At 42.1% G+C, this 21,568-nt stretch overlaps 1 protein-coding gene across 1 annotated transcript in view; it reads right to left on the bottom strand.

Moving 5' to 3' along the window:
* LOC129813751 (arf-GAP with GTPase, ANK repeat and PH domain-containing protein 3-like) overlaps positions 1–20,420 on the bottom strand; it is a gene marked incomplete at its 3' end in the record, with an annotated part of 150,233 nt that extends 129,813 nt beyond the window's left edge. Inside the window, 1 exon segment of the mRNA XM_055866247.1 lies at positions 19,538–20,420. Coding sequence (XP_055722222.1) covers positions 19,538–19,907 — 370 coding nt within the window.
* Between the last annotated feature and the right edge of the window lie 1,148 nt (positions 20,421–21,568).

Here is a 21,568-nt window from a genome sequence, read left to right as displayed (position 1 = left end):
TGCTTTATACTCCTATTTAACATTTCCTACTACGCACCTGCAAAACAATCCCGACATGTAACTACTGAGGGTATTTTACTGTGATTCTGGTTCACCTCAGACAAACTGGAAAACCTTGATACTCCCTGTATTTGCATGGACAGAGGAGGCTCATGTTGTTCAACCTCCATCACCAATGGTACGCCAAAGCTCCAAGGCTCTGTACAAATACTATAAGTGTTAATGGCGTTCTCTCCACCCCAACTAGCCGCACATAACCACACACACACAGCAGGCAAAATCTTGAGCCCTCTCCCAAATTACACATTCAGAGAAGACGAAAGACAAGACAGTGATGGCTAATTGGGCCAATTCCTGACAAAATATCTTGCAAATTCAGATGAAAAGGGCCCCATTGTCCTCATGCAGAAACCAAAGCCAAATCTTTTGACCAATACACAGTCCAATTTCCCCAACCCTAAGGGTTATGGCACCACTTGTTCCTGAGCTGTACTAGAGTAGACTCTGAGCTGTACTAGAGTAGACTCTGAGCTGTACTAGAGTAGACTCTGAGCTGTACTAGAGTAGACTCTGAGCTGTACTAGAGTAGACTCTGAGCTGTACTAGAGTAGACTCTGAGCTGTACTAGAGTAGACTCTGAGCTGTACTAGAGTAGACTGAGCTGTACGTTACTGCAAGTGTCATAATTCTCTTTTTTATTTAACCTTACAGTATTTTCTGTGAGGCTAGCAGTTTGCCCCTGTGTATGAGAGAGAGATGGCAGAAAAGAGGAGAGCTCATCTTCTGAGAGCTTTTTTCTGCCTGGCCTGCTGATCACTGCACTTTTCCTGCCAGCTCTCCCTCGCTCACACAGCCACTGAGGAACACCTTATCATAAAAACTATTCCTGATGCAGATATAAAAACGTCTGATTGAGCCTTGAGCTTAAGTCTTTTTCTTCAAAATGAAAGGGGTTAGCATATTATTTTGCAGAAAATTGACTTTTGAATTTTTTTACATTTAACTAGGCAAGTCAGTTAAGAACAAATTCTTATTTACAATGACGGCATAGGAACAGCGGGTTAACAGCCTTGTTCTGGGGCAGAATGACAGATGTTTTACCTTGTCAGCTCAGGGATTCGATCCAGCAACCTTTCGGTTACTGGCCCAATACTCTAACCACTAGGCTACTTGCCGCCCCGCGGAGACAATATGCCTACACTTCATCTCAGGTTTTGTCATATTAAGTTTTGCATTGGAAGTTCCACCTCAGAGCATGACAACATTTTGGATGAGGTGTAATCAGAATGGAGTCGGTCTGTGTGTATGACATGGCTGCTCGGCAATGCAGCGTTAGGATGACCTTGATGTGCCCAAATCTCTATAGTAACCGCTTTCCTAACTAACCCGGCAGGCTATTGAGGAACAGGTCATTCATATTAATAACTCAGGATGCAACACAAGTGGTCTCCATTCCTTATTCACATCTGCCTTCTGGTGCTTCTTATAGCCTTGCTTTTATTTCTTGGTGGTGCTTTTATTTATAATAATTTCAGGACATTTGGCTTGTCCCCTTGAAAAATATGTTGTAGTTTTTCCGTTAGGGTCTACTTGTTTAAAACAGAGCAGGGTCTCTCAGTGCTCTGTTTTCTGAGATATTGTCCACCTTAACCAATGGATCTTTGGAATTGTTATAATATAATGGCTTAAAATACAAAGAAAGATATTTTCTACAAAACCACCTGTGTGTAATGCATTATGGGTGCAGTAACGCATACACTAGGATCTTGTTAGGGGGGGGGGGGGGTATGAGCTGTAATGAATGCTTATAGCATGTTTATGATGTTATATGCGTCCTCTGTGAAATATATTATCAATGTGTGTATAGTCTTTGTGTCATAAACATTGTACATAGAAAGTGTTACCAACCAAAGTGTTGAAATAAGGAAACTCCAGGATACTAGCATTCTGGTTTGCATCACAATGCTCTTTTACAGACCACTAAAACCAACTAAAGTCCTCCATTAGGATTTACAGAACAAACCAAAGTGTCAGAATCTATTCAAGCTCAAGCCAGGGCCAAAAAGTAAAACCCAACAAAGGCACAAGTTCAGTAGGGACATAAAACCAACTGAACCACATCCAGCCAAGACCGACCTAGACAAGAAACTAACAAACACCTCCTCACAGCTTGGAGCTTGTCCGTGCCCTGGCCCATACCAGTTACCCTCCCCGTGCTAACAGATGAATGACCAGCCTGGAAACTACTTCAAAGGTGGGGTCCAAAATGGCTGCCAGGGGTGTATGTGTTCCTTCCTGGGTCATAGTTACACACATGGTTCACATACTACACCACATGATACGGGTCCTGGATCAGGGCCAGGGGGAGTGGAATGAACAGCTTTGGGTTATTCCCATCAGGGAACGCAGGAAATGTGTGAATAAACCGTAACGGGGTCATATTAGTTCCCTCTGCTGTATTTCCTTTTAGAAATGGTCCTTTAGACAGGCACTCTATTAAAATGAGTCTTACCTCTACTGTTATGATAAACAATGCATGGACGGAACCCCCAAAACATGGACACTCCCCTCCGTATTTATTTGGACAGTGAAGCTAAAACTTAATTTCACTCTATACTCCAGTATTTTGAATTATATTACATTATTTTCATACACGCCCCCATTTGAAGGTGTCACAAATTCACTTATCGTGTATTAATATGGTCAAATGTTTAGTATTTGGTCCCATATTTCTAGCACAAAAATCACTACGTCAAGCTTGTAACTTTACAAACTTGACATATGCATTTGCATTTTGATTATGTTGTGCCCAATAGAAAATGAATGGTAAATAATGTATTGTGTTATTTGAGTCACTTTTATTATAAATGAGAATATAATATGTTTATGAACACTTCTACATTAATGTGGAGGCTACCATGATTATGGATAATAGGTAAAAATAATGATTAGTGAGAAAGTTAGAGGCATAAAAAACATACCCGCAAAAAAATGCTAACCTCCTGTTATTGGTAATGGTGAGAAGTTAGCATGTTTTGGGGGTATGACCTTTGTACCTCTAAGTTTACATTCTCAATATAAATATCGAAGAGAATGACCTGTTAAGCATAGGTTACAGAGTCCACATGTTTGATGTTGTTTGCAATGTTACTACTTTTACTGTAATTGATCTAAAGTTGGTGAAAAATAGCTCTAAAAAGAAACAGTTTGTGTGCGTTTGTAGTTAGTTGCTCCTACTTGGCATGTTGCCAACAGAAGTCCTTTGAAGGCAGTGTACACAGGGTCACAGAGCTGGCTGCTAGCCTTCAACATGATGACATCTACACCAGAAATGTAGGACGGAGGCGATAACTCTGACGCATTAAACAAGCTCTATTGACAACTGACTTGCCTCAGTAAAACAACCAAGAACACCTACACTACTAGAAAGCAGATATGCTTGTTGTGTTCCGTTAAACAATATATTAAAATGACAAGAAAATGTATATGCTTGTTGTGTTATATAATATAGTATAGTGATACTTGCCTCAGAAAAACCTCAACCAAGAGCAACTACAGTATATATAATTCCATGAGAAGAATAGCGATCTGTGTGTGTTGTGTTTGTGTAATACACTGAACAAAAATATACAATGCAACATGTAAAGTGTTGGTCCCATGTTTCATGAGCTGAAATAAAATCCCAGCAATGTTACACACACATAAAAAGCTTATTTCGCTCAAATGTTGTGCACAAATGTGTTTACATCCCTGTTAGTGAGAATGTATCCTTTACCAAGATAATCCATCCACCTGACAGGTGTGGCATACCAAGAAGCCGATTAAAAAGCATGATTATTACACAGATGGAGCTTGTGCTAGGAACAATAAAAAGGCCACTAAATGTGCAGTCCTGTCACACAATCCCACAGATGTCTCAAGTTGAAGGAGCATGCAATTGGCATGCTGACTGCAGGAATGTCCAACAGAGCTGTTCCTAGAGAATTGAATGTTCATTTCTTTACCATAAGCCATAACCATTTCTCTACCATCTACAGCCTCACAACCGCAGACCATGTGTAACCACACCAGCCCAGGACCTCCACATCCGTCTTTTTCACCTGTGGGATCGTCTGAGACCGGCCACCCGGACAGCTGATGAAACTGTGGGTTTGCACAACTAGGGCTGTGGCAGTCATGACATTTTGTCAGCCGTTACGGTCATGCAAAAGATGTCCGGTCTCACGGTAATTGATCAATAATTAACATAAACACATTTAGCATATCCAGCCCTCCACACATACAAGCTGCTGATTCACACCTTTGGAACATCTACATGTAAAAAAAAAGTAGAATAAATTTATTGGATATACACCGTCACAGTAAATCCATTATTTTTTTAGGCAGGTCTAAAGAAACATGAAGAAAATGTATTTCAGAATAACAGAATATGAGTTGGTCTACTGTATGTTATATGGCTAGGCACCATGCCATAGTCTGTACATTTACATTTACATTTAAGTCATTTAGCAGACGCTCTTATCCAGAGCGACTTACAAATTGGTGCATTCACCTTATGACATCCAGTGGAACAGCCACTTTACAACAGTGCATCTAAATCTTAGGCTTGTTCATTTAGCAGGCAAGATATGCTTATAAGTACCATGTCATTATTTTATAGTAAGAAGATAATGAATTTAGCTGAATAAAATAGAAAGAATATTTTCCCCATTCCAGAGGAGAGTGTGTATATGAAATGGCTATTTTGAGTGTAAAAGTGAACATTTGAAACAGCTCCTATATGCTAGATTTAGAATTATTTGGCAACTTTAATTGTAAATGATAGAATGCCTTTGAAATCAAAAGATATGGGCTGCATGATGTGACTATAGGCTATTGATTTGTGAAAGTTACAAGAAATGCTTGCGCTCTGTTCCTTGCCTCAGGCTGCACACACTGTTCTCTCCAGCTCTATTCAAGTGATCATTATGTCACCCATTGGACTATTCTCAATTTAATCTGGTCTTTACTAATATGTCAAATTAGTTTAGATTTAGAATGTCCCATTATCAAATGGGCACGAACAGTGGCAAGAGAAAAAAAAGACTGTATGCACTTGAATAGTGATTGGAGGCCATTTTCCCACTGATTAGTCCCATGTCAGATAGGCTACTCCGGTTATTTCGCTGTGCAACCGGTGAAATTCTGCCCTAACTCTATATGCCATGGGCTCTCCAAACCTGTTCCTGCAGCTACCCAGCGCTTCATTTGGGAAATAAAGTTATATCTGTTCGGGAACATCGATAGTAACAGGTTTTCACAACGAAACATATTTCATTAAACTGTTGCCAGCACCTCTCTCTGCGCACTGTAGAACGGATTGAAGGAGAGAAGGGAGGAGATGGAAATGCACAATGGTGAGATTCTGTAGTCAAAAGGTAATGTGTCAGCCTATTAATTATGAAAATTACTGTATAAAAAAAATGCCCTATTACTAGGCTATTCAAAATCAAAGGCACTATAATGATGGCGAACTGAATCTGTTTAATTTAGGCTAGACCAATTATGTACCAAAGATCTCTTAAATCAGTTTCGTATGTTTTTCTGCCTTCTGTAATATGTGGTAGGCTATGCATTGTATAAAAAGGCACAAACATTTTAATTCAGAATTGTTTTCATATATGAGCCTATACATAAGCTCTAATATGCATATAAAAGTTTTGAATTCATCGTCACCTTAGAAAGACCTCTCCATTTCGTTGTGTTAGGCTTTGAAACATCCACAAAGACACATTTTTTCCCAGCTCAGTTTCAACCAGTTGTTGAAGTTTTCTAATTCATCAATCACAGAGGTGAGTTTTAAAAGCACATACTTTGATATGATTTTTTATGGCATTTGCAGATGTCAGACTGGTTAGAGAGACAATAGAGCCCTGAGTACAAGGCCATTAGCGACCTGATGATTGTTAGCAAGTTGGGTACTACTAACATGTCCAGAGTGCATAAAAAGGAGATTACCATGATTCAACGGTCAAATAGAATTTTACTGTGGTCATTAATGCCAGTGTGGCGGTAATGCAGTCACCGCAACAGCCCTATGCACAACCGAAGAATTTCTGCACAAACCTTCTCAGGGAAGGTCATTTGCGTCCTAGTCGTCCTCACCAGGGTCTTGACTGCAGTTCAGCATCATAACTGGGTCAAATGCTCACCTTCAATGGCCACTGGCACGCTGGAGAAGTGTGCTCTTCGCGGATTAATCCCGGTTTCAACTGTACCGGACAGATGGTAGACAGCATGTATGGAGTCGTGTGGGCTAGTGGTTTGCTGATGTCAACATTGTGAACAGAGTGCCCCATGGTGGCAGTGGGGTTATGGTATGCGCACGCATAAACTACAGATAAACACAATTGCATTTTATTGAGGCAATTTGAATGCACTGAGATACTGTGATGAGATCTGGAAGACCATCCACTGCTATTACCGCACGTTTCAGCATGATAATGCACAGCCCCATGTCGCAAGGATCTGTGATCAACTCCTGGAAGCTGAAAATGTCCCAGTTCTTCCATGACCTGCATACTCACCAGACATGTCAGCCATTGAGCATGTTTGGGATACTCAATCGATGTGTACGACAGTGTGTTCCAGTTCCCGCCAATATCCAGAAACTTTGCACAGCCATTAAAGAGGAGTGGGAAACATTGCACAGACCACAATTAACAGAATGATCAACTCTATGTGAAGGTGATGTGTAGCACTGCATGAGGCAAATGGTGGTCACACCAGATACTGACTGCTTTTCTGATCAACACCCTACCTTTCTTTTTTTTTTATACATGTATTCCCAGTCATGTGAAATCCATAGATTAGAGCCTAATGCATTTCAGTTGACTGATTTCCTTATATGAACTGTAACTCAGTAAAATCTTTGAAATTGTTCCATGTTGTGTTTAAATTTTTGTTCAGTGTATTAATCTAATTCTATTTCAAGAGCATGAAGAAAACAAAACGTTGGGGATTATACCATATTATCAACACATTTAACCTAGAAACTATACCAAAAGACCAAATATGCCACACGATTTTGCCAGTATTGCAGAAAGTGGAAGTCCTATTGGCTCTGTACTTTCTGGTGGAAAACAGATTCATCATTTCATGACAATGTGACTGTCAATTTCCACTGAGACTTTCAAATGAGAGCAGACCTTTTCGGAAATCCGTGCGGCACACTCAACTGCACTGAGGTGTTAGTAATGCTGGCAGTGAAGGGAGCAATAAGACACTCCAAGAACATTACCCCTGAAAGAAAACCATTCACATCCTTCAACAGAACTCATCAAAACAACTCCACCAGCTATTCATTGCTCTTTTGATGGCATGGCAGCACTCAAAACTGTCCACAAATGTTCTTGAGAAGTGACTGATGCGCAAGAACTGTGACATGGCCTTGTGCAAGAATTGCTATTTAAGAAATTCATTTTAATATCCCAGTTCCACAGCCTGGCCACCAACCCTTAAATAGACATTCCCAATTAGCTTTCTAGGAGTGGGAGATACAGACTCAGACTCCTGACTCCAATGTAATACCCAGCACCAGGTTAGCCCATGCGGTCATGATACTACTCTACATTATGGCCCCGCATATGCCACCTCCCGTCTCGATTTCCCTTATCCAGGATTTTCTAATCAGGGAGGAAAACGTGATGGGCCTTGAGGGAAAGGGAGGGAATGTCACGGTCTGAAGGTTCTCTTCAGAGAGGCCGAGTAAAGTAGAGCCCTGTGGTTCAGCCGAACCCCACAGCTCCCCGCTACACCCCAACCTGTCTAGATCTCCACACAGTGAGACACGGGACTGCTGGCAGGCTTGGAGGCCTGGAGTCTTTCACTCCCCCCGTCACTGCTTTCTAAATCAGAGCCCCTTCCCTTCCAGAGACCCTGTGTGTGTTTGTTTAACTATGCTTATGGGTACCAGAAGTCCTCACAAGGATAGTAAAACAAGGACAAGTCAGACAAGTGGGGTTAGCTTTAGGTATATTTCTAGGGTTAGGGGTTTGGCGTTAAGGTTAGATTTAGGGGTAGGGGAAATAGGATTTGGGATGGGAATCAATTATTTTGTCCCCACAAGGATAGCAATACAAAAATGTGTGTGTATGTTATTGACTGTATGTTTGTTTATGTGTAACTCTGTGTTGCTGTTTTTGTCGCACTGCTTTGCTTTAGCCAGGTCACAGTTGTAAATAAGAACTTGTTCTCAACTGGTCTACCTGGTTAAATATAGGTGAAATAAAAAAATATTAAAATGACTGCTTTCCAACACCCCTTCCCTTCCTCTGTCAGTGGCCATCTGCTTGCAGGCCCAGCCTCACTCTGGCAGGAGAGACAGTACTTCCATGATGTGATCAGGGCGGATAGAACACAGCCAGGTTGAGAAAACACCTCAAATTATTTTGACCACTGCGAAACTTTTGCGACAAGGTAATTACAGGTATCAAGTGAGGATCCGTTACTGTTCTACTTGTTTATATAGAGCACAGAGAGATAGTGCTGAAAGGACAAGCCTTCTACAGAATTTATAGAGGTACATTTCTCATCACGATGTATCACTAACAGTAATTGTGAAGATCACACTCACTTTGTATGGAGTAACACAAAGCTCCTCTCCACATTCATTATGCTTCTAGTCCTGGTGTGATCATACATTACCATAGACATGGAGTAACACAAAGCTCCTCTCCACATTCATTATGCTTCTAGTCCTGGTGTGATCATACATTACCATAGACATGGAGTAACACAGAGCTCCTCTCCACATTCATTATGCTTCTAGTCCTGGTGTGTTCATACATTACCATAGACATGGAGTAGCAGAGAGCTCCTCTCCACATGCATTATGCTTCTAGTCCTGGTGTGATCATACATTACCATTGACATGGAGTAGCAGAGGATTCCTCCCCACATTCATTATGCTTCTAGTCCTGGTGTGATCATACATTACCATAGACATGGAGTAGCAGAGAGCTCCTCTCCACATTCATTATGCTTCTAGTCCTGGTGTGTTCATACATTACCATAGACATGGAATAGCAGAGAGCTCCTCTCCACATTCATTATGCTTCTAGTCCTGGTGTGTTCATACATTACCATAGACATGGAGTAGCAGAGGATTCCTCTCCACATTCATTATGCTTCTGGTCCTGGTGTGATCATACATTACCATAGACATGGAGTAGCAGAGGATTCCTCTCCACATTCATTATGCTTCTAGTCCTGGTGTGTTCATACATTACCATAGACATGGAGTAGATGGAAACATGTCTCAAAAAATCGTTACGTTTTTTACAATTCCCCACAACCCTCTACAGACGAAACCAGATTACTTAAAAAATAAAATAAACCGTCCATCAAATGAGAGAGAAAGCCTTTGTTCAACAAAACAATGGAGGACATTCTACTGTGGAGGGAGCATTGTATCACATTATTCACTAAGACCTATGCAGTAATGGCCTTGTGCAGAGAGTACTGAGGGGACGACAGAGCCACAGAGATACTGCAGTGCACACAGGCAGCCCTACTACGACCTCACAGACACATTCATGCCCTGTGATTGGCTTTGCCGCTTGGCACATCCCTGACAACTGTAGGAGTCAGAGGTCAGAAAGAATGTTGGAACTCATCTGAATAGGGATGAATGTAAATGAGCATTTTGACGCCGTAAAATCGTATGGAGTAACGATGGGACAAAGGGGCTTTTGACACGGAGAGCGAGGCGTGCGCAATCGTAATTTCAAATGCCACCCATCCATCTGTCAAGGCTTGGGGGAAAGGCTCTTACTGTACTCCCATATTAAATGATTAAATGTTACAATAGGCTGGGCTCGATGGAAAAAAGCGATTAAGAGGATCTTTGACAGTTCTCTAAGATTCAACATAGATGAATGGTCTTAAGAAGAGGACTGGCCACCCCTCATAGCCTGGTTCCTCTCTAGGTTTCTTCCTAGGTTTTGGCCTTTCTAGGGAGTTTTTCCTAGCCACCGTGCTTCTACACCTGCATTCTAGCTGTTTGGGGTTTTAGGCTGGGTTTCTGTACAGCACTTCGAGATATTATCTGATGTACGAAGGGCTATATAAAATAAAATTGATTGATTGATTGATTGAATTTTCTTGTTTTCTCTCCAGATAAATCAACATTGTGCTGCTAGGTTGGTCGATATTCAGTTGCTGGCGTAGATCTAGTATTTTCCTCTCTAAAGTGAAAGTTAAAAGCAACAGTAGAGAACACTTTGTAGAATGAGCCAATCCCCACAAGGGTGACAGGCATGATGGCTTCATACACCTTACAGGTGTTCACTCCAATCTTTGTTGGTTCACATGAATGAAAGACTGGGGATGTGGCACTCTGCAAAGCTTCCTTTTTCTTCAAAGAGATGTAGACACATTCTTTAGAGCATACAACTACCATCTTCCAGTCAACCCTATAGTAATGAGGTGCATTGTGGGTTTTGTTTACCTCGTCCTTAAAATGAGAAAGAAAATGTGTCCATTTACAAAATAACATTTCAAATTCAAAACCGTTGGTGTCAAGATAAATAGTCAAATGTCAGAGAAACAAAAGTGAAAGTTTCAACAGTCAGAGACACATTGTACTTCCAGTGATCTAAAGATAACGGTATTTTGTTCCAGTTTGTGCTCCTCTCAGAGGTTGAAGCTGCAGCTTTATTTCAGGTTGTCCTAGTGTGGCAGGCAGATGTGTTTATACGCCAGGCTTCACTTTGGTACAGATTTAGAGCCAGCAAACAGTCTCCCAGCTACTCTATAAACACAACATTCCACATTAAAACATTTCATAAGAGATGCAGGTGGTGGGGCTGACTGACTCGTTCACTCTACTCCCTTGTAAAATGACTGATTCTGTGACTACAAACTGAAATATACTGGACTGGTTTTCTTTATACACTAGTAGCAGCAGTGCCTTGGCTTGGCCAAGGATGCTCCATACTGATCAATACCTGTGGACGTTATATCCCACAAGTATCCAGAAAAAAAACTATTCACTACTCCCACACATCTTATACTAGCCTCCATAATATCGATCCACTACCTAGCAACGCTCCTGTGCAGAAAACACTCTAACTTCAATTTCCGCTCAACAGTGTGGGCCTAAAACAGTTTTTTTGTGGATGACTGAAGGTTATTTGCAAGTGCAAAGTAAGTGAAAAGGAGAAACAGGTGCCTTAATTGGGGCACACAGAACACTTTGTCCATACTACCAGAGGAAAAACCAAATCCATAGGAGCATGCCTTACTGTTTAATTATTAGTCTGATGGGCAGTGTGTCAACACTGTGAGAGCATTGAGAATGCAAACAGCACTTGCCATAACCCCACATAAATAATCGCCATCACTGAATATGACATCAGTCATTTCATTCTCATTTCAAGGGTAGAGGAAAAATCAGCAAAAAGGAGAGACGCAATGTCTTCACTACGTTCTTATGGGCCTCTAGAGAGGTTACGTTCACTATGGTAATTGACTAAAGGAGAGAAGCATAGTGTTTAGGCAGGCTGCTTGTGCCAGAGGACAGCTTATGTTATGTGCCACACTCTGGCAGCAGGTTGGGCTCCCCTGTGTCTTCCTCTCTCTCCCGCTGTCTGCTCTCTCCCGCTCTCTGCTCTCTCCCGCTCTCTGCTCTCTCCCGCTCTCTGCTCTCTCCCGCTCTCTGCTCTCTCCCGCTCTCTGCTCTCTCCCGCTCTCTGCGTCTCCTCTGTGTTGTCTCTTCTAGCATTTTCTGTACACAATGTGACATTGGGCTGGACTCAATACTGAAGTGAGTGCAGCCTTGTTAGCCCATGCTCGAGATCCCCATATTGTATCACTACCTGGGGCAGCTGTGGGTTCAGGAGGTAAGGCCACCAGCCTGTCCTTGACATTGGTTAGTGTCTGGGTGAGTCCCTTGAAGCCAACGGGAGTTTGAAACAACACGCAAAGAGGTACATGAATAGTAATAATCAAACAAATGATGAACAGATGTTAAGATTATATAAACAGCAGTTTATTACGACACTCACAGATGTCAGTTGTGTTTATTACTGTACAACTACGCTATCTTAAGACACCTCCTACTAAAACATTGAAAATCTGAGATTCTATAGAAGAAAGCTGGGTTAGGTTAACTCAAGACTGACAGTCAAATCGTTTCCATACTGAACTGTAAAGGCTTTAATGTAAAAACAAATGAGGGTAACAATTACAACAGCCTTCATCACCAAATGAAACAAGCCATATTCCCAAGGCAAGCAGTCTTGTTAATGGAACACTACCCCGGTCCTCATTGGAATGACTGGCTAAATATAACACAGAAATAATCGGAGGAGCTGCTTCTGTATCACACTGATCTAGATTTTACTTTTACACTTTTCACAGCTAACCCAAAAGTGTTTTCTTCCTAAAGCAGGCGTGCCCTCATTCAAATCCGGCCTACCGGTAATTCCATTGAGGCTATGCGGTGTGAATGACATTACTGTTTAAAAAAAATAACAAGCCTCTCTTCGCAGCCTTTGACCTATAAAAATCTCAGTCACATCTGAGATGATGTATTTAATCTGAATGGTCAGTCTCCCCGCTCTTTAAAACAAATAAATTACCCAGAGGGGATGTAATATCACCAACATGCAATCATTGGACAATAAATTCGACGAGGTACGATCACGAATATCCTACCAAAAGTACATCAAAAACTGTAATATCTTGTGTTTAACGGAATCTTGGCTGAATGATGACATGGATATTCAGCTAGCGGGATATACGCTGCACCGGCAAGATAGAACATCGACAGGGCTGTAGTGGAGCAGCATATTTGTAAACAACAGCTGGTGCACGAAATCTAAGGTAGTCTCTAGATTTTGCTCGCCTGAAGTAGAGTATTGTGTGATAAAATGCCGACAACACTATTTGCCAAGAGAGTTTTCAGCTATACTTTTCGTGGCTGTTTATTTACCACCACAGACGGATGTTAGCACTAAGACAGCACTCAGTCAGCTGTATAAGGAAATAAAAAAACAGGTAACCGCTCACCCAGAGGCGGCGCTCCTAGTGGCCGGAGACTTTAATGCAGGGAAACTGAAATCAGGTCTACCAACATGTTAAATGTGCAACCAGAGGGGAAAAAAATTCTAGATCACCTGTACTCCACACAGAGATGCGTACAAAGCTCTCCCTCGCCCTCCATTTGGTAAATCCGACCACAATTCTATCCTCCTGATTCCTGCTTACAAGCAAAAATTAAAGCAGGAAGAACCAGTGACTCAGGCTATAAAAAAGTGGTCAGATGAAGCAGATGCTAAACTACAGGACTGTTTTGCTAGCACAGACAACATGTTCCGAGATTCTTCACCACTGGCTTTACCAATAAGTGTATCGAGGACGTCGTCCCCACAGTGACTGTACGTACATACCCCAACCAGAAGCCATGGGTAGAGCTGCCGCTTTCAAGATGCGGGACTCTAACCCGGAAGCTTATAAGAAATCCTGCTATGCCCTCCGACGAACCATCAAATAGGCAAAGCGTCAGCACAGGGCTAAGATTTAATCGTATTACACTGGCTCCGACGCTCGTCTTATGTGGCAGGGCTTGCAAACTATTACAGACTACAAAAAGGAAGCACAGCCGCGAGCTGCCCAGTGACACGAGCCTACCAGATGAGCTAAATCACTTCTATGCTCGCTTTCCAGGCAAGCAACACTGAGGTATGCATGAGAGCATCAGCTGTTACAGACGACTGTGTGATCACGCTCTCCGTAGCCGACGTGGGTAAGATCTTTAAACAAGTCAACATTCACAAGGCTGCAGAGCCAGACGGATTACCAGGACGTGTGCTCCGGGCATGTGCTGACCAACTGGCAGGTGTCTTCACTGACATTTTCAACATGTTCCTGATTGAGTCTGTAATACCAACATGTTTCAAGCAGACCACCACAGTTCCTGTGCCCAAGAACACGAAGGCAACCTGCCTAAATGACTACAGACCCGTAGCACTCACGTCCATAGCCATGAAGTGCTTTGAAAGGCTGGTAATGGCTCACATCAACACCATTATCCTAGAAACTCTAGACCCACTCAAATGTTCATACCACCCAAACAGATCCACAGATGATGCAATCTCTACTGCACTCCACACTGCCTTTCTCACCTGGACAAAAGGAACAGCTACGTGAGAATGCTATTCATTGACTACAGCTCAGCTTTCAACACCATAGTACCCTCAAAGCTCATCAATAAGCTAAGGATCCTGGGACTAAACACCTCCCTCTGCAGCTGGATCCTAGACTTCCTGACGGGCCGCCCCCAGGTGGTGAGGGTAGGCAGCAACACATCTGCCACGTTGATCCTCAACACGGGGGCCCCTCAGGGGTGCGTGCTCAGTCCCCTCCTGTACTCCCTGTTCACCCACGACTGCATGACCAGGCACAACTCCAACACCATCATTAAGTTTGTAGACAACAGTGGTAGGCCTAATCACCAACAACGAAGAGACAGCCTATAGGGAGAAGGTCAGAGACCTGGCCGGGTGATGCCAGAATAACAACCTATCCCTCAACGTTACTAAGACTAAGGAGATGATTGTGGACTACAGGAAAAAGAGGACAGAGGACACACCCATTCTCATCAACAGGGGCTGTAGTGGAGCAGGTTGAGAGCTTCAAGTTCCTTGGTGTCCACATCACCAACAAACTAGAATGGTCCAAACACACCAAGACAGTCGTGAAGAGGGCACGACAAAGCCTATTCCCCCTCAGGAAACTAAAAAGATTTGGCATGGGTCCTGAGATCCTCAAAAGGTTCTACAGCTGCAACGTCGAGAGCATCCGCCCTGGTTGCATCACTGCCTGGTACGGCAATTGCTCGGCCTACGACCGCAAGGCACTACAGAGGGTAGTGCGTACAGCCCAGTACATCACTGGGACTAAGCTGCCTGCCATCCAGGACCTCTACACCAGACAGTGTCAGAGGAAGGCCCTAAAAATTGTCAAAGACCCCAGCCACCTCAGTCATTGACTGTTCTCTCTAAAAACTGCATGGCAAGCGGTACCAGAGTGCCAAATCTAGGACAAAAAGGCTTCTCAACAGTTTTTACCCCCAAGCCATAAGACTCCTGAACAGGTAACCAAATGGCTACCCGGACTATTTGCATTGTGTGCCCCCCCCCAACCCCTCTTTTTACGCTGCTGCTACTCTCTGTTTATCATATATGCATAGTCACTTTAGCAATACATTCATGTACATACTACCTCAATTGGCCCGACCAACCAGTACCCCCACACATTGGCTAACCGGGTTTCCTGCATTGTGTCCCGCCACGCCCTCTTTTACACTACTGCTACTCTCTGTTCATCATAAATGCATAGTCACTTTAACCATGTCTACATGTACATACTACCTCAATCAGCCTGACTAACCGGTGTCTGTATGTAGCCTCGCTACTGTCATAGCCTCGTTACTGTTTTTTATTTTTCACTGTTTCTTTTATTTCTTTACTTACCTATTGTTCACCTAATACCTTTTGCACTGTTGGTTAGAGCCTGTAAGTAAGCATTTCACTGCTGTATTCGGCACACGTGACAAATAAACTTTGATTTGATATCATATCTTGCTTAATGATTATAGCTTAATATTAGCAAAATACGAATAATCAGTTAACTAAAGATACATTAAACAATGAATAAGTAATCCCCTCTTTTAATTGGATAAGAAACAAGGCCCAGAAGTCAAATGGAGGACATTTGAATGATCGACCGATCCGATTCAGATTCTACTGCACATGATTATCTCTCTGGCCCTCCTGTAATACTGTAAGGGACAAGGAACCATTTGGTCATGTTTAGTTAATGACAACCAGAAACTGACCCAAATTCATCTTCTGCTTTGATCCTAACACCTCCAAAAGACACACACAGGTTGGAGAGGTTAATGTTAAGTGTTCTACCTAAATCTATATACTTCTCTTACATAAGTGGTCAGGGTGGACCCTAGCATGGAATCTTTCACAGATGCTTCCAATAAAAAGGGACATTTTGTTCTTCCCCTTGACACGCTTGGTACATGCATACACCGGTTCTCAAAAAGTCACATTCATAGCTTGTCATATTCCTCAACACCAGAAAATGTTCAATCGGTTATATCAGACAGTGAGCTGTAAACAAACAAGGTAAAACATTTATATTAAACAAACTGTCATTACAAACCATGTCTTCTGCACTACATTGTTTGTATGACAGTCAAAAGCATTGGTTATTCTGTATTTTCTAAAAATCAATAAAACATTGATCACCCACAACAAAAAACACGCTCCTGCTGCTCCTTTGTCTCAGTTCTTGTAATTGCATTAAATTTGCTCACTGAGACAAACTGGTGCTTGGCATATCAAACATTACTGTGAAGGGAGTGGTGAGAAGAGAAACCTCACCTAGTATTATCACTACTCCCTATGATCTGTCCCTAACGATTCACACAGAAGAAGATATGTTCGACAGAGGCTGCATTTTTCTGTTAGCATAGAATTGTTATTCCCTCTCTAGTAGTTTCAACTGAAGGCATGAGAGCCATTGGTTTCTTAGCAACAGAGACTGCAATGATGCAAGATGGAAGGGGAACGTGCAGTCCTACAGTACAGGTGAAGTCTAGTCGACTACACTAATGTCTCCTGTTGCAGCTCTTCAGGCTTTCTGCAACGGGGACATTAAGAAAAGAGCTAAAACACAGGGTGTGTCAAATATTAATGCATCTAAAAATGGGGAGCTTGCTGAGAAAAAAATACAAATAGATGTTCATTGTTTTGGGGCATTGGACTTCATCATAAGGTACACTAAAACAAATACATAACTTGCCTTGCCTGGGGAAGAAAAATAACTGTCTTTTATTTCAGACTAATAATTGTTTTGTATAATTGAACAATCTAAAATGATCAGATTTTAGAGGGGAAATGTTTTTTCCTAATTTGTGTCACTCCGATCTGGCAGTGAACCAGAAAACTGCTCATCCTCATTAAAACAAATACTCTGCATTTTTTAAGAGGGCAACATAAAAGGCTCTAGTGTTCCCATATTCAGCCATTGCATAAAGCCACGCATTCATTGATAAAATTATGTAATAATTTTCATCAGAACAAGTCAGTGCTATTCCTCAAAGCCTAAAAGGAGACTTTTATCTTAACACATCCATGACAAGTACTACAGGATCAACTCCATTCGCTGAAACACTGCTGTGTCAGCCACGGTGAATGTTATGATGGTACGAGGCACAGGTCATAGACCTCATCACGTACCCACACCAAGGGAACATTTCTCATTCAGCACTAATGGCTCATGCCTGAGTAGAGCTGCTACTAAGAAGAAGTTTCTCAGAATCTATTAAAACACGCCTTGAGAAAAAGTGAGGTCATTGTCTGCCATTTAAAGACGGCATAGTGAAGTTTGTGTAACTTGGAGGTAAAATCTGATGGAAACATGGTTCCAGTTGGTGAGAACACACAGAGTACCTAATCTAATGTTTAATTATGTTAACTGCACCTCTACTCAATAGTTATCAAACCCATACAACTGCAAATACACTGGGTGTACAAAGGAACACCTTCCTAATATTGAGTTACACACACACAAGGTGTTGAAAGCGTTCCACAGGGATGCTGGCCCATGTTGAAGCCAATGCTTCCCACAGTGGTGTCAACTTGGCTGGATGTCCTTTGGGTGGTGGACCATTCTTAATACATATAGGATACTGTTGAGCGTGAAAAACCCAACAGCGTTGCAGTGCTTGACACAAACCGGTGCGTCGATCACCTACCACCATACCCCATTCAAAGACACATTTTTTGTCTTGCCCATTCACCCTCTGATTGGCACACATACACAATCCATGTCTCAATTGTCTTGAGGCTTAAAAATCCTTCTTTAACCTGTCTCTTGAAGTGGCTTTAGCAAGTGACATCAATAAGGGATCACAGCTTTCACCTGGTCAGTCTATGTCATGGAAAGAGCAGGTGTTCTTAATGTTTTGTATACTCAATATACAGTAAGCATCATTCTAGAATGTCAGCATAATGGTACAGATATTGATTTCTGTGTAGGTTAGACAACCCAACCTATTCTACCTGTTCCCTTGCTGCTCTGTTGATAAATTTATGCCTGTGAATAATAGTGTTGCTCCAATGCATTTATTATGTTAGAGCTCCCAAGCGGCGCAACGGTCTAAGGCACTGCATCTCAGTGCAAGAGGCATCACTACAGTCCCTGGTTTGAATCCAGGCTGTATCACATCCGGCCGTGATTGAGGGTCCCATAGGGCGGCACACATCCTGGTTTGGTGGTCATTGTAAATAAGAATTTGTTCTTAACAGACTTGCCTATTTAAATGTAAAAAATGTAACGTTACACTGTCTGAGAAATGAGAATTCACTGTTGGTGGAAGTGAACCCCTGGCTTTCACATGGTCACACAATAGACCTACATCTTAGGTTTGTTCACAGTTCCTCTTATGACAACGACCTGTGTGGGTCATTTCACTAGATAATGGCTCATGTTACAGGTACTATTAACCCCCCTGTGGTTTGAACTCTGACTACTTTTCCTTTCAGTCTCCTATGCAAGTAACAAAATACATTGGTAAACACTTGATGTTAGCACAAGAATTTGCCACCACTTAGACCAGCTCTTTATCTTAAATCCTTAAACATGAGTGTAAGAATGAATCTCTAAATCCAAATGAGGATTTAAGTCAATGAGCCTAATTTAAACCTTTGGAAATGGATAGAGCGGTGGTGGAAACGTGCATTAGATCTAGGTGTCTCACCAGAGCTTAAAGTGTGATGTACAGAATCTAAACCACTATGTCACAGGTGATGCAGAGTACAGTTTGAATGGCATCTTTTAAGAAATAGGTGTTCTTACTGTTAGGTTATATGGGATACTGCTTAGCATTTGAGAGAAATAATTTGTGCTGCAGTGAGGCATCTTTATGCAAATCTGTAGGCTACTGAACTCAGATTGCAATGTACAGCAAATCCAGGCATGTTTTTGTTGTTATTCAGCTGTGAAGTATATTTTCCTGTGTAGCCCTACTGTCATAAGCACTACTAGTAGGTCATATTCTATGATGTGCCTATATAAGAAGCAATAAAATAAGAAATGTACAAAGAAATGGTGGTTCAACACAGGAGCACTGAGAAAAGGTTTTCTATTCACCTCGCATGACTTCGGAAAATTCAGGCATATGGAATACTAATTTATCTGTCTGTATTCTAGATTACAGTAGGCTAGCCCTTGGATGAATGAAGGAATGAATGCATTTGCAATGTTATTCCCTAAACTCCTCCTAGGAGGTTCCTGCGCTGAGCCCCCCAGAAAGTGAGATTGTTGTCACCAAACAATGAGCTGTAGACTACCTCCATGGAGACCATGTTGCCATTGCCCATCAGAGGAGATGACCGACTTGGGTGTTACATTGCAAGTAGCCTACTTGTGACAATTGCTGAGAACCACACTAGCTTTTATCCCTCCTACTCACCTTCAATAGAGATCACATGTTCTCGGATCTGGTTCTGCAGGGCCATGTCATCGATGCGTTCGATCAGGTCGTAGATTGAGTAAATGTTCGGGTGGACCGATTCGAACCGATGGATCTCAGCCCGGATGGCTGCCGAGTTGGACAAAACAAACTGCTGGTTGCCTTGTTGGCCGGCCTGGGAAGCCTGTCCTGATACTGTCCCCGAACCGAACTGACCCTGCCCGGAGCCTCCGGATGATCCTGATCCGAACTGGGACGGGATAGACTGGGGTACTGGTACAGGAACGGGCGCTGGGACCGGGCCTGGGGTGGGCATGGCTGGTTGAGACTGCTGCGCGATACTGGACACCGACCCCGATTGGAAATTCATCTTGGCTTGAACAAGTAAGTCTTTACAATTGGAAAACAAATGAATAGACCCCTATTCTAGGAGTTAAAAACGATGTGATCAAAAGAAGTCCGCGGGAACTAGCTAGTTGTCTGAAAACGAGATTGCACAGACGCATCAATAGTTCGTCACCAATTGCAACAAAACGCGGTTCTTATTCATACTATCAAAACTTGAATGTGGTTCATTTTCCGTTATAAGCTATAGGCTACTGGGCACTTCCGCTTTGGCCGTGTCCTGCCCTTTTCCGGAGATCACAAACCGCAATGCCTACCACTAGACACTAATTTTCTGGGCTATTCGGTCCCTTTTAATGGTTTAATTAATCGAACGGTTTTCTTTGGCTGCTCTGTCAAAAGCATACGATGGGCTCGGCTTCGGCACTGCCCACTAAATGCGTTGTTTCTGCGTTAAAATGAAATCGCGTTGATTCCTCTTTGGTCCAAGTGGTCCCTGCCCAGCGCCCTCCTCCGCATTTTGTAACGTCACATATAACGTAATTGTACTTGAGATGGGGGAGGGAGTAATTCGATTGGATGATTATGTGGAGGAAGAATAAAGCAACGTGCTCATCATTTTAATAACCTAGCCTATTTGACAGTTATGCAACCAAATAATTTGGATGATATGAGAAAATAATTACTCAGATACGTTTTATGTAGGCTATTATATTGATGTATTCCCTTTTACCCCCTCCCCAATAGGAGACCCACGGTCAGTTGCTCTGGTGTGTCTCCTCTCTTATGGTTTACCTAAAAAGCCACATTGAAGGGGGAGCTATTATCTATGTGTCTCTTCAACATCCTTCATCATGTCACAATACCTGCAGGGAAATCTTTTCAGCTTTATACCAAACAAGCAACACTATTTTGACCTATACAATATACAACCGAATGTGACATTTAGCCAATTTCTGCTTTCATACGTTGAGTTCAGACTATTCTCTGAGGGGTTCCCTTCCTCTGATTATTTTCCTTCTATAAGGAAAGGATGTTTGCAGTGTTTCAGTTAAAAAGTCTACAGAGCACCATTCAGCCAATTAGGTTGAAGAGTATCCTTTCAAAATACATCATGGCCGATCTTCAAATAGCCATGAATATTATGTAGAAGACATAACTTCTGAATGCATTAATCAAATGTAAATATCACTTTTCTCAAACAAGCAACATAAATGTAATGCATTTCTCAACATAACCAAAGATATGCCATCACCATGATAGGATAGTGAGGCATTAGTTCTCCTTAGTTAGAAGTAACGCCAAGTGAAGAGAAGAAGAAATCTACTGGTCTGGCTGTACAACAGCCATTATGCAGTGGTGTGGTGTGAAAGTCTGGATACAAAATAATTCAGACTAATGTGACTAGAGGAGATTCCAGACAAACACTAAAATAACCACTTGTGGGAAAACGGAGAAACATGTATTCAGCATCACATCACATGTTTTGTAGAATGAGCTCTGATAAAAAACCTTTTCTGCAAATAAAGTACATAGGCTCATCCTTCTGGGTAATAATTGACATTAGTAACGCTGAAATTACCAGTCACAACACAGTGGTATAGAGAATGTTGCTACATTGCCGTCATCACAGTCCCAGTTTCAACATAGTTTCATTAGATGAGATTCATAAAATGTTATGTAATG

The sequence above is a fragment of the Salvelinus fontinalis genome, chromosome 17 (assembly GCF_029448725.1).
Source record: "Salvelinus fontinalis isolate EN_2023a chromosome 17, ASM2944872v1, whole genome shotgun sequence".
NCBI lineage: Eukaryota > Metazoa > Chordata > Actinopteri > Salmoniformes > Salmonidae > Salvelinus > Salvelinus fontinalis.
This window is presented reverse-complemented; position numbering and strand designations above follow the sequence as displayed.